This window comes from Tupaia chinensis, unplaced genomic scaffold, assembly GCF_000334495.1.
Source record: "Tupaia chinensis unplaced genomic scaffold, TupChi_1.0 Scaffold000180_1, whole genome shotgun sequence".
Taxonomy (NCBI): domain Eukaryota; kingdom Metazoa; phylum Chordata; class Mammalia; order Scandentia; family Tupaiidae; genus Tupaia; species Tupaia belangeri.
In genome coordinates, this window is record NW_006159655.1 from 1284989 (window position 1) to 1299014 (window position 14026).

At 49.6% G+C, this 14026-nt stretch overlaps 1 protein-coding gene across 1 annotated transcript in view; it reads left to right on the forward strand.

Annotated features, from left to right (window-relative positions):
• EMILIN2 (elastin microfibril interfacer 2) overlaps positions 1-14026 on the forward strand; it is a gene marked incomplete at its 5' end in the record, with an annotated part of 79746 nt that overhangs the window by 61312 nt on the left and 4408 nt on the right. Inside the window, 1 exon segment of the mRNA XM_014587054.2 lies at positions 13889-14018. Coding sequence (XP_014442540.1) covers positions 13889-14018 — 130 coding nt within the window.

Below are 14026 nucleotides of genomic sequence, written 5' to 3' on the forward strand. Positions count from 1 at the left end.
GTCAGTATTTATTGCTATGTAACAATCTGCCTCAGATTTTGGTAGTTTAAGGTGACATAGCTACACTAGGGGACTTTAAAAAGTTCATGGAAAAATAGAATTAAAGTAAAAGTTTATTTTCGTGCAAAAAAATGTCGAAATTCATGCTTAGTTTTTTAAAAAAAACAGAATAATTTATTTATTATTATTTTTTTAAATCTGCCATACAGCAAGCACATACATGAGAGAGAGAGAGCAAAAAAGTGAGAAAACAAGCTGGCAGATCCAGGACTCAAACCACAGTTGACCATGTGGGAGTCTAGCGCCTTAACCACCATGCCACCAGCTGACTCCACATATGCTTAGTTTTTCATGACATATATTTTTCATGAACTTTTTGAAGGCCTTGTAAACATTTTGGTTCTTCTGTGTGTCAGGGACACGGGCAGGGCGTGCTTGTCAGTTCTGCTCTCTGTGGCATTAGGTTGAGTCACTCACTCAGCCACAGCAGCTGGCAGTGGGCTGAAAGGTGCCTGGTGCCTGGTGCAACCTCTCTGTGGCAGTGGCCCTCCCTCACATGTGGCCAACTTGTCCTCCTAGCTTGGTGGTCTCAAGTACTCGGCAGTGGAAGCTGTTGGGTCTCCTACAGTCCAGGCCCAGGGCCGGCACAGTGTCACTTCTGCCACTTTCTATGGGTCAGAGCAAGGCCACTCCTGACGGTGCTGTGGCTCGTGTGTGTAGAGAAGGGGTATCAGTGGTGCTCATCAGAGCTACCACAGTGAGCCTGGAGCCAGAGGGCAGGATGGGAAAGAGGTCTGGGCCAGTAACCAGACTGCTGGACCAGGGAGGTAAGCCTGGCGCTTCTACCAGGGTCATTTTCTGCTCCCAGATCCCATTCTTTCCATTGGAAGCATCCCTGAGGGGGCTGAGTTATCCAGGAGGCAGCCTGCTGGGAAGAGGAAAGGCCTTCAGCCGATGCCCAAACAGATCCATTCTCTCTGGCACCCATCCCTTCCATTAACGCAGGGGTTCTTCAGAGGGATTCTTGACATAATATGCAAATATTTGGGGTTTTTTTTTGGACAAAAACTACTGCATTCTTTCATCGTTTCTCACCTCAGCTCAGTACAGTGGGTGTGGTGGCTTCTCCCGGCACTCCCACCCATTCAGCCAGCGGACATTGGCTGAGCTGTGTGCTAGTGCTGGAGTTTCAGCCCTCAGGGCTCTTACACTCTGGGGGAAGACAGAGTGTGCGGCCATGCAAATAAAGACCTCATTTCAGCCAGTGAGCAATGCCACGAGGGAAGGCAAACTCAAGCAAGGTGGCGAGAATGGGGGCAGGAGTCTGTTTTACATGAGTGCTCAGGAAAGGCACGCCATGGTGATGTCATTTGAGCAGAGATGCAAATGAGGTGGGGCAGGAGCCCTGCATTGACCCGTGTGGGAAGATGGTCCAGACCGAGGGAATAGCACGCTCAAAGGCAGGAATGAGTTTGCTTGTTTGAAAACTCAGAATACCAGTTTGGCCAAGTATGAAGTGTCTTCAGAAGTTAATGGCGGAGCTAGCAAGTGGTGTATTGGATAAGGCACTGGACTCCCATGTGGCCGACTGTGGTTTGAGTCCCAGACCCAGCAGTTTAAAACTCACTCTGGGCATGTGTGTGCGGCGTGCCCAAAATCCCGAGAGGAGAATGGAGGAAAAGGAATTGCGGTGTGGCCATCCCCCTCGGGAGGATGATTTCTCGCTTTTTGTCTCTCTGGCTCTCTCGGTCTCTCTGGTGAGCACACATGCTCTATAGCAAAAACTTCTCTCTCTTTAAAAAAATAAGGATGAAGAAGTTAGTGGAAAAGGTATTATTAAAAAAACTATGCCTGAATTAAAAAAAATGTTCAGCCAACATAAACTCTTGTGTTAACTCCATTTTCCACGAGCGTTTTGAAGCCCCCTCATCTACGAATGAGGTGGGACATCATAGGCAGTGAGATGAAAGAGAATCGTATCGTGCAGGATTTTTTAAACTGTGATAAAGAATTTGAATTTTAAGTACTATGAGAAACTGTTGGGAGATTTTAAACAGAAAGTGACCACTTCCCAGATTTGAAATCCTGGCTCATCCACGCTAGTTCTGAAACTTTGAGCAGGTTTTTTATGTACCTGATACCTCGCTTTCTTCATCTATGAGTTGGAAATGATGATGAAGGTGATACCTAGATCAAAGCGTTGGCATTGGGATGAACACTTGTAGGTAGTGGGGTGTTAAGTAGTGCCCGGCCTCTGATGTCACTCATAAATCTTACCGTACCCTAAGCCTCTGCCCCCTACAATGGATGCTCACTCTGCTCCTGGCTGCACTTGTCCCAGACCTCCATGCACACACCCCAGACTGGCAGCCTCAGAGCAGGGAGAGCCTGTAAACCCCACCGACAGAACACGGCGGGTGCTAGGGTCCTGGCTACCCCGTGGAATGCTGCAGCTAGCCTCACGGGCTTTTTCTCCTTCCCTTTCTTCTTTTCTGGATGAAGGGTCAGGGAGAAAGCATCAAGAACCTAGAATCTTTCTTGTCAGCATTCACAACTTCATGTACAAGTTGTCTTGTCGGGGCCACAGGATTGTTAGTGATGGACAAAATAGGTTCTAAATGAGAAGATTCCAAGTCCTTTGTTCTTCGCACATCGTGGCTATAGGTTGTTGTTGTTGTTTATTTATTTTATTCCTAATAGTGTATGTGCATATGTAACAGAGAAAGAGAAGGAGAAACAGACACCCTCGACAGGGCCTCATCATGCCGCGGTTCCCCTCCCCCAGCTGTCTAGTTCATCGGGATCTCAGGTCACATCCACGTGCCTGTGTCTCAGGGTGACTTGGGATCTGAACCCCTATTCAGCCATGTGGCCTCCAGCACTGCAGTTCAGCACACTGCTGCCCATGCCACAGAGTTGGGCCTACCTTCGGGGTTTAGCCCCATGTTCCTGGATACACACACTCCCATTTTCATGGATAGGTGGGAGAATCGTTCTTCAAACTATCTGAGCAGGAACCCTCTTCCTCCCCTTCCCCCCAAGTCACCCAGTTTCGCCCCACCTAAGCCTGTGGCCTTACCCAGTTATCCCTGATGTCTCCAAGGGGTATGTCCCGGCAGCCCCAGGCAGGGGTGAGCAGCAGGACCTATCTTCCTGCCTGGGACCAGGATCACCCTAGCTTGCCTCACACACGTCACCAACTATACAGAGGCTGGGTGTCACCCTCTCCTGGCCTGCCATAGACACCGAAACTCGTCGGCCCTCACCACAAGCCTGCTGTTCCTCTTCCAGCTGGGTGGGAAGAGGGGTTCTGGGGGTGAGGAAGAAGGTGGGTGGAGGGACGATGCTGCGTTCGGGGAAGTCCTTTCTGCGTCACACTTCCAAGAAGGGCTGTGTCTCTTAGAGGCGGAGAGTGCTTTCCGTGTGCCAGTGGCAGGGCAGCACCTCCTTCCTTTCGTTGCCTGTTCCCCCATCCCCTTCTGTTCCTGTCTTGGTGTGACTTTTCACCAGTGTTTTGCTGAGGAGGTTACAGATTTCAACATCCTGTTTTTATCAAGTTGCTGAAGTTTGGCCGTGAGCGTGAGGGTGCACAGGCGATTCCAACGCGAGTCTAACGGCCCTGGCATGGGCTCGGGGCTGCGGCCAACGCTGACCGCTTTGGGCCTCCGTCGGGAAGCAGCTGAGTTTGGGGCCAGTTAGGGTCCAGGAGAGCATGATGGACTCAGCCGAGTTTCATAAATACGGAAAAGCTAAATAAGTACAGGCATTCGGACCACACCGAACTCCGACAGGTCACTCCCTTTCCCCTGTGGGCGCCTGGTTTCTGGAACGCTCTTTGGCGGTTGTCCCTCTCTTCTCCATCTGAACCTGGAATTTGGAGCTGCTGTGTCCTGAGAACTGAGCTTTCCCATGGCTGCACGCACAAAACCCTCGGGATCCGAACAGAAGAACTCCTGGGCCCACTCAGAAGAGTCCTGCTCAGCAGGGATGAGGCTAGGCCCTGGAATTTGTAATTAAATTTGTAATTAAAACAAGAACCCCCCCAGCTCAGGTCCTGGAAATGGAAGGAAGGCCACCTCCAAGGCAGCAGGACACAACAGCCCGGGGCAAAGGAGCAGAGCCCAGAGAGAGGACAGCGGGGGAGGGAAGAGCGAATAAAACCCCGGCTTTGTCGTGGTCGCGCCCCAGGGTGGCCACGTGTGAGCCCACGTACAGACTCTGTGCTGCGCCTGTGTCTTATCCATGCAGGCCTCTGTAATGCTTGGGAATTCCTACCCCAAATAACCATTCATTTCAAGTGAAGCTCATGCCGACATAGGTAAGTCTTTGCGGGATTCAGTGATAGTAAAAATATTTTTAAAGTTTATTTATTTTCTTTTTCCATAAGCAAAAGAGACAGCACCCCCAATAGGGTCTTCCCCCCCCCCCCAAAAATTATTTAACAGCACCCCCAATATGGTCTTCCCCCCCCCCCCCTAAGAATTATTTATTTAATTTTAGTTGTTTATTTTTCTTCAATTTGACCAGAGTGAGACGGAGGTCAGGGGAAGGGGAAGAAAGCAAGCCGCCAGGTCCAAGACTTGAACTGTGTGGTTGGTCACGTGGGAAGTCCAGTGCCTTAACCACTGCGTCATCTGCCTGCCCTCCCCCAGTAGGGTCTTGACACCACAACCCATGCAGCCAGCCCTGGATCATGGGCATGCATGTGTCTGGCACGTACAGAGCGATCTTGGGGAGTGAACCTCGGACCTTCCGTGTGGGTCAGCCTTGCAGAGCTTTGTGCTTTTCCTCCGTCCCTCCGTCTGACCCTAGAGATAAATTACTTTTCAGTTCCGATGTATCGCCAGGTGTTAACACGAGGAACTAAAGCTGCATTTATACTGCAGTGTCCCCTGGCTTGTACTTTGCAGAAATTTAGACCCATTGTCCCTGTTTGGCCCTGTTCTGTGGGTTTCGCTGTGGTCCTGCCAGTGCAGACCCTGTCTCAAAGGAGAGCCATAAGTTCCTTCTGCGAGGTGTACAATGAGCTCTCCCTCTCACAGGATTGAGGGTCTTTTTTCTCTTTACTCCAACAAAAGCCCAAACCAGCTCAGAGTAGAACTCTTCTGGCAAATGTAGGATTCCCCTCCAGTGCTGGCAAGAGAACAATTCAAATTTCTTTAAAAAATTTTTTTTGCTGGGGTCAGCAGGTGGCATGGTGATTAGGGGTGCTGGACTCCCACATGGCCAACTATGGTTCAAGTCCTGGACCTGGTAGTTTCCTTTCTCACATATCCTCTCTCTTTCTCTGTCTCTCTTTGGTCCAATTGGAAAATAATAATAATAAATAAAGTTAAAATAATCCTTTAAAAAACTTTTTTTTTTTTTGCAATAGGTTTTTTTTTTTTTTTTTTTTTTTTTTTTTTGCAATAGGGCATGCATGCTCACTGGAGACAATCAGAGATAGAGTGAGGGAAAGTAAGAAATCAGCCCCAGGGGAGATGGCTACGCCGCAATCCCTTCTCCTCCATTCTCCTCTTGGGATTTGGGGCACGCACGCACACGCGCCCAGTGTGTTTTTTAAGTTGCCAGGTCTGGAACTAGAACTGCACAGTCAGCCATGTGGGATCCAGCCACCGTAACCTCCACACCACCAGCTGGCACTCAGTTCAGACTTTCTGTCACTGGTCTCCGCCCTGAGCATTCTCCGCGTGCTACCTGTGCTTCTTGGTGCCAGTCCTCCCGTCCCACTTTAACTTTTCAGGAACTGTCTCTGCAAAGAAGCCCCTTTATTTAAGCTCCCCCAGGCCTGGTAAGCTCCGGGAGGCACAGGTTCTGAATTTCCTGATGAATCAGGTTTTTCTCATGCCTCCCTTGTGAGGGCGTGGGCCTGCTTCCCAGGAACGAGAGCTTTGCCCCAGCACAGCCATCTTTGAAAGCATCTTACATCCTTTTGTGTGATGTCCTGCATGTCAGCATTTTGATGGATTTTTTTTTAAGTCTAAAAAATTTTTTAAAAGTATTTATTTCTTCTATGAGTCATGAGTGAGAGAGGGAGGGAGAAAGCACCAGCAGCAGGGGCCTGATCATAACCCTCCCCCAACCTCAGCCAGCCCCAGGTCATGGCCATGCATGTGCCAGGAACATCAGGGAGGTCTCTGGATGCAAACCTGGAACCTTCTCATGTGGGCGTTGTGTTTTACTGCTGGGACACTGTGTGGCCCCCTAAGTCTGAAGTTATTTTTTGTTGTTGTTGAGATGTTTTGCTATAGGGCACACGTGTTCACCAGAGAGAGACAGAAAGTGAGAAATTAGCTATGCTGCAATCCCTTCTCCATTCTCCTTTGAGGATTTTGGGCATGCATGCACATGCGCCTTGTGTGAGTTGCAAGCCACTCGGTCTGGGACTTGAACCACAGTTGACCACATGGGAGTCTAGTGCCTTAAATACTATACCACCTGCTGGCCCCAAGTCTGAAGTTTTGGTTAGCATCTTTAAAATATTACTGCTGGAAGCCATATAGCCAACTGCAGATCCCACGTCAGCTTGAAAACATGCTAGGTACAAGTGCACACACCCATGACCCTGACGAGCTGGAGAGTCAGGGCAGAGGGACTGAGTGACGAGACCACGCGGAGGGTGCTTCTCTCTTTGTCTCTCTCATATGCACATATTCCCTATCATAAATAAAATACATTTTAAAAAATACTCTAGTTTAGCATTTGGCAAACAAACGTTTTGGCTGCCTGGAAGAGCAGAGTTGTACCTTGGCCGACCTGTGATGAACTGTGCTGTAACTGCACAGTATTTCACAAGAAACAGGGCACGCTTGTATCTGCTGCTTCGTCTGATGGGTGTCAGATTCTGTCGGCTTGATAGGAGGGTCCTGCATGTTGAGCCGGTTAAATCATGGCCAGGGTTGAAACTCTGAAGCCACAGCTGAGCTTCACTCACAGATCCTCCCAGCGAGGACCAATCTTCCCCTACAGCCCTTGTCCTGTGGCAAGACGCCACCTGGTGGCCAGGTACAGACCTAACACCTTTACATGTGCTTCCCATAAGCACAGCCCCTCTGGGCGCTGTTTAAAGCAGGTTCCCTGGTGGCTGCAGAAAGAGACAGCCCTGAGTCCTGTAAATGGAGCAAGGGCATTAATCAGTAGGAAGACAGATGCTCTGAGCACATCGGCTTCATGGATTATTTTACTTAAGTAGAAATTGCCTTGAGTAAGAGCTTTGGCAGAGTGGGGGTGCCTTTTAATGCCTGGGTGTTGGGTTCACCTGCTGCGGGAAAGTGTTGTCTTTCCAGATGAGCAGAACGTCGTCAGCCTTTGTCACGGCGCGGTGACAAATGTGTGCACTTGCAGCACCGCGTGAGGCTGCGGACGGAGCTTGAACAGCCACCAGGCGCCAGTCCAAGTCAAACTTGCTTGTTCGCGGTGGAGCTGGCGGGGCCGTGGCTGGCTGTTGTGGCGCAGTGGGCTCTCCACAGCACTCGTGCTCGGCTCCCCAAGGGGAGCAGTCCAGGCTCTTTCTTTGGCCCAGCTCTTATCTTAGTTCATTCTTTTTTCTCTGCCTTCCACTTCCACTTAGTGTGACAAGCCCTGCATGCTAAGGGAGTGATGAGTGAAAAAGAACCATGGTGGCCCTGTACGTTCCAGAACTGCGCCAATAGAACCCCCCAGTGGGCATTACTGCAGCAGAGTTAGGGTGCCCGTTTAATGGCCGGCAGGAACTCGGGCGTGGCTGTGGTCATACTTTCAGCCTCTTGCACTCTCCCAGCACTTAAAATGCTCGATGTCATGCGTCAGGCTCTGTGCCAAGCCCTGGGATGGAAGATAAGTTAGAAGCCGACCTCTGCCAGGCACACGCCTGTAGTCCCAGCTCAGAAGGCTGAGGCAGGAGACTTGCAAATTCCGGGCCGGCCTGAGCAACACAGCTGGGTCCTGTGTCTCAAAAGTAAATACATAGGTTTTTTTAAAAAAGCCATCTTCATATACTGATCATCCAGCCAGAGAAGAAAGATTAAAAAAAGAAAAGGGGGCCAGCAGGTGGCATGATCATTGAGGTACTAGACTCCTGCATGGCCGACCACGGTTCGAATCTGGGACCTGGTGGCTTGCTTTCTCACTTTCCCTCTCTTTCACTCTCTCTGTCTATCTGGTGAGTGCCCATGTCCTATGACACATTTAAAAAAAAATAATAAAGTAAAATAAATAATTCTTTCAAAGTAAACAAATAAAATTGGAAAGATTCCCTAAAGGCCCCAATCACTTCGTGGTTCAGAATCAGGGTTTCTTAAGCCATGCTGAAAAGATCCAGGATGGCTTCATGGAAGAGTGGTATCTGAACGGGTACTGCAGGGGTGGGTTCTGTTTCTCCCAGTGTGGGCACCAGAGGAGGCTATTTTAGGGGGCAGAAAGCACAGGCACAAAGCCAGGGAAGCTCAGATGAGATATGGATGCCACTGAGGTCCCCGATGGCTGCCAAGGGAGGTGGAGGATCCGGAATGTCAGAGGAGATTCTGTTTGAGCAGTGGAACATCCTGGATGATTTTGAGCAGGAAACAATATAATTAGAACACTTTCTAAAGGGCATTCTGGAAAAGGTGTGGCTGAAGGATCTCAGAGGTGTTTCAAAATGAGAAGCAGCTGGGCTTAGCCACAGAGCTGTGTGAGAGAGTACGCTATGGCTGGGTGACGAGGAGGGTGGTGGTGCGTTTCCGAGGGTGGATGTCAAGGGTGTGGTGGGGGTAGGGGTAGGGGGAGAACATCAGAACCATTGTGAGGGGCCTGTGCACGCTTTGCTATTTCAAGGGGCTCTGCAGATTGTATTTGCAGTACTTGCAGTTGTCGGACAGGAAAAGTACTTCCTTGAAAATTTTGGTTGGAGACTTGTGAACTTGGGCTAAAGGAAGGAAGGAAAGAGCTTGAGAGGAGGAGTGATGTCGGCTGGAGCAGGCCCAAGAGGAGGAGGGAATGGGCTCCCGCTCCAGCTCAGGCAGAGGGTGCGCCCCGGGAGGAAGGCCAACTTCTGAGCTGGTGTCAAGAGGGAGGAGGAAGCAGATGAGGAATAGACCAGGGCATGCTGGGATTGGGGGAAAGGGTAGAAGCAGGCCCTTAGTGAGTGTCTTCTGCAACTGCATTTTATCCAAATAAGCAAAATAGCACAGACAAGCTGAAAACGAAACTAACTCCACTGCCCCCCTCCCTACCCCCTCCCTCCTAGAGGCCGCCACACGAAACTCTTCTGACTGGTTTTATTTCCTGGATTTCCATCTCCATATTTCTAAACTGATTAGTCAGCTTTGGGACATTGTAAGCTTTCCTTCCAGCCAGTTCCCCGTGTGAGAGAACTTCAAAAAGTTGGTGGATGGGGCCAGTAGGTGATGTGGTGGTTAAAGGCGCTGGATTCTCATATGGCTGACTGTGATTCGAGTCCCAGACCTGGAGGCATGCTTTCTCACTTTCCCTCTCTCTCTCTCTCTCATTCTCTCGCTCTGTCCCTCTGTGGTCAAGTTAAAATAAATAAAGTTAAATAAAATAATTCTTAAAAAGAAAAAAGTTGGTGGAAAAAATAGGATTAAAGTATGAGTTATTTTGGTGGAAAAACTTTGAAATTCATGCAGTTTTTTCTGAATATGTATTTTCCATGAAATAGTGTTTTACGGTTATGTTACTTTCTTTTTGCTTTTCTCTGAATTAGTAATATTATTGCATGATCAGTTGCTTACATTTTATGTATCTATTTTGGGATATTTCTTTTTTTAAATTTATTCATTCATTTATTGTGTATCTATTTTGGGATATTTCTTTTTTTTAATTTATTCATTCATTTATTTTAATGTGATCAGAGAGAGAGAGACAGAGAGAGAAAGAGGAAGCAAGAAAGCAAGCCACCAGATTCAGGACTTGAACCGTGGTCAGCCATGTGGGAGTGTCCAGTGCCTTATTCACCACACCACCTGCTGGTCCCCTATTTTGGGATATTTCTAACCCCCAATAACCTTCCAATACAATTTTTTTTTTAGAGGTTTTTGCCATAGGGTGCATGTACTTGTTGGAGAGAGAGAGAGACAGAGACTGAGACTGTGAGAGGGAAAATGAGAAATTACTCCCCAGGGGGAGGACCATGCCATAATCTCTTCTCCCTTCTCCTGGGATCTTGAGCATGCACTCAACTGGTGTGATTTATAAGTCACTGGGTTCAGTCCTTGAACGGGATCGGTCATATGAGAGTCTAGCAATGTAATCACTACACCACCTGCTGGCCCCTGCAATACAATTTTTAAAAATAATTACTTTATTTAACTTTCTTTATTTATTTAAATTTGACCAGAGAGGGACAGAGTATGAGAGAGAGAGAAAGAGACAAAGCCAGAAAGCAAGCTGCCAGGTCAGGGACTTGAACCACAGTTGGCCATATGGGAGTCCAGTGCCTTTAACTACCACACCACCTGCAGGCCCCGCAAGACATTTTTTGGAGAGGTTTTTGCTATAGGGCATGTGTGCTCGCCAGACAGAGAGATACAGAGAGAGAGAAAGTGAGAAATCACCCCCCCCCGGGGGGGGATGGTCACGCCACAATCCCTTCTCCTCCATTCTCCTCTCGGGATCTTGGGCACGCACGCACACGCGCCCGGCGTGAGTTTTAAGCCACCGGGTCCGGGACGCGAACCGTGGTCAACTACATGGGAATCCAGCGACATAGCCATTACGCTAACTGCTGGTTGCTCTGCAATACAATTTTTAACACCATAGGAAGTATCAGATTATTTGCTGATCAATTTTTTTGAAATTGGTGACTTCCCTCCTGGAGTTCTCTCTCTTCCTCATCCAATCTGGACTAGTTTCTTCAGACCTCTGGGAAAGTTTTAACCTGAATCTGTCTTCACTGTTAGCCTAGAAAGGCTTCGCCTCTTTCCTGTGTTAGACCCTTTTCTTCATCCTTTGCACTTTCTCCATAGTTTAATCGTTTGTTTTAGTGGAATACCTTCTTCAATAGGTTTTAAGAAAGAGTGCTTAAGAGCAATTATTTTTGTATTAAAACTGCCTGTCTGGGCAGGCTCCCTGGTGTGTGGTAATGCACTGCCCAAGAGAAGGTGGAGGGACCAGCAGATGGCATAATGGTTGTATTGCTGGATTCCCATGTAGTTGACCACGGTTTGAGTCCCATATTCATTGGCGTAAACTTGTGCACATGTACATGCGTGCCCCAAATCCCAAGACAAGAATGGAAGAGAAGGGATTACGGTGTGGGCATATACGTTTGGTGAAAAGAGAGAGAGAGACAGAGACAGAGGAAAGTGAGAAATCGCCCACTGGGGGGATGGCCACACCACAATCCCCTTTCCTCCATTTTCCTCCAAAATCTTGGGCATGCATGCACATGTACCTGGCGTGATTTTCAAGCCACCACGTCTGGGACTCGAACCACGGTTGGCCATATGGGAGTCTAGCAACGTAACTGCTATACCATCTGCTGGCCCCAAACTCCAGTATTTTTACCCAAAAGTCTGTCTCCTTACACACTAAGCTCTGTTGTCTCTAAACTATTTAACAAGGGAGAGAATTTCCATTAGGGATAAGGGGTGGAATATTGGGAGGCAGGCTTGTTGACTAGCCGGGTTCACTAGAGGGAGCAGGTGGGGGCGAACTGGTGGTGTGGAGGTTGAGGGAGCTGGATCCCACATGGCTGACTGTGCGGTTCAAGTCTTGGACCCAGTGGCTAGAAAGTCACGCCAGACACGTGTGTGTGCATGCCCCAAATCCCAAGAGGAGAATGGAGGAGAAGGGATTACAGCGTGGCCATCTCTGAGAATGACTTTTCGCTTTTCCATATGGACGTCCAAGGTGAAGATGCAGAGTTGTTACTCTGGAGTATAGGCAGAAATAGTAACCATCAATACCCTTTGTCCTACCCTGAAGTTAATCAGCAGACAGTTGTAATAATACTGATGTTGATGATAGCGATGATGGTGGAGAGGATGTTGGCGATGACAAATCATCTTTATCCAACAAGGATAAAGACCAGCATGATGGAAATTATGGTGCTGAATATGCGAATGGGGATGGTGGTGAAGATAACCATAGTCATGATGATGAAAGAGGAGGCTGATGACAGTGAAAGTGAGGTTGAAGATGATGATGGTGATGATGATGAAAAAGATGATAAAACTAATGATGGAGCTGATGATGGTGACAATGAAGATAAAATGATGGGCTCCAGGAGTTGGCGTGGTGACATAGCCATGACGCCAACTGTGGGTGCTGGGCTCCCATATGGCCAATCATGGTTTGAGTCCCAGGCCTGGTGGCTTGCTTTCTCACTTTCCCTTTCTCTCTCTGGTTCTCACACCTTAGGGGATCTTGACTTTGGGTTACTTTTAACAGCGAGCCGTTAGACAGGACTTCATGACTGGGGGCTTCACTATAGGGTTAGTTAGAAGACACTTCCTATCTCCGACCGTAGGTCTAAGCAAGCGTCAGGGGAGCTGAGCGAGGGAGAGGGGCTGTGAGCCCTCCTATTGTGGTGCGGACTTCGTTTGCAGACTGGTGTATTTCACTCCTGCCTGCCAGTGGCTGGTGTGCCCACTCCGGGCCTTTCTCATCTAACCCATCCTTTCACCACCAAGGATTTGAAGACAGTGGAGGCCTGATGGTATCCAGTTGTAGAGGATGAATGAACTCCGTATCTAGGACGGATTTCGCTCTGTACCATCCTTGGGAGAATTGAGTAAGATATCATTCAAATCTTTTGCTGCAGGGCTTAATGATTTCACAGAACACTGGTTAGGTAAGGCTGTATGGGGACCAGCAGATGGCATAATGGTTACGTCGCTGAAATCCCACGAAGGCAATACAGTTTGCGTCCTGGACCAGACGGCTTAAACTCATGCCGCAAGCCTGTGTGCGTGCCATCCCCTCGAGGGAGTGATTTCTCACTTTCTGTGGTGATTTCTCACTGTCTCTGTCTCTGTCTCTCTGGTGAGTGCACATGCCCTACAGCAAAAATCTCTCTCAAAAAACCACTTCTCTTGGAGTGGTCTGGAAACGTGGCTCTGTGGTGGGCGGGGGCATGCGTTTTGTCTGCCCTATCTACCTTAGTGCGGTTTAAAACGGGGAGAAGTGCAATCACTGGTTTTGCCAGGTCACAGTCTGGTAGCTTGGCCACCTTGGGCACCGCAGACACTAGACAGACTGAAGACGTGGGTGGCCTTTGGCTTTGCCGCTGCTCCAGCCAGCCTGGTATTTTTAGATGTCCTGCGGCAGTTAGGAAAGGCTTCCTGGAAGGCTCGTTCCAGGAACACATTCAAAGGAGGAAAGGGCGGTGGCTTCCTGCTGTGTCGCTGCAGCCATCCTGGGCGGGCAGGGCCGTGTCAATCAGGAGGTTCCTTTGTTGGAAGTCCCCTCTGCTGGTGATTTGAAGGGTGTGGCAGAGGAACCGGTGTCCCTTCTGGTCTGGGGCCTGCGCCTGCAGCCCAAGGCCCCCTGGGTTCTCCACAGCAGTCCCTTAGGGGCAGTCCCGAGGCCAGTTTGTTTCACAGCCGGGAAGAGGTCGGTGACATCACGTCCTGGTGATGCATCTCTGATGTCAGCATGCAGTGACACCAGGCAGTGTTGGTGGTGGGGCCCAGAATGTTCACATGGGAGAGGCTGAAAGTCCACCCGCCCTGGGCAGTGGTCCCAACTGGCCTCTGCAGCTCCCCTGGCGGCCTGAGGGCAGCATGGCCATAGCTGCAGCAGGGGGTGTGAGGCTGGCTGTCCCCAACTGTCACACCGCTCCTGGGATATCCCGGTGGGGCAATGCACCATGACTCAGTTTCTCAGGGAACTCTAGCCCTCTGGAGGTCCCCCCGGGGCAGGCGCGGTTGGTAACCCTCTTTCCTTCTCCTTTCCCAATGCCGCCCAGCGGAGGAGCCCTCCGAAGCGCCCCCTGTCCACGGGAAGGCCCCGCCAGAGCCCCGAAGGCCCTCGCAAGCCACCCCCACCGAGCAGCCTCAGCCAGAGCAGACCCAAGACACCATGCCGAAGCACAGCAGGCCTGCGC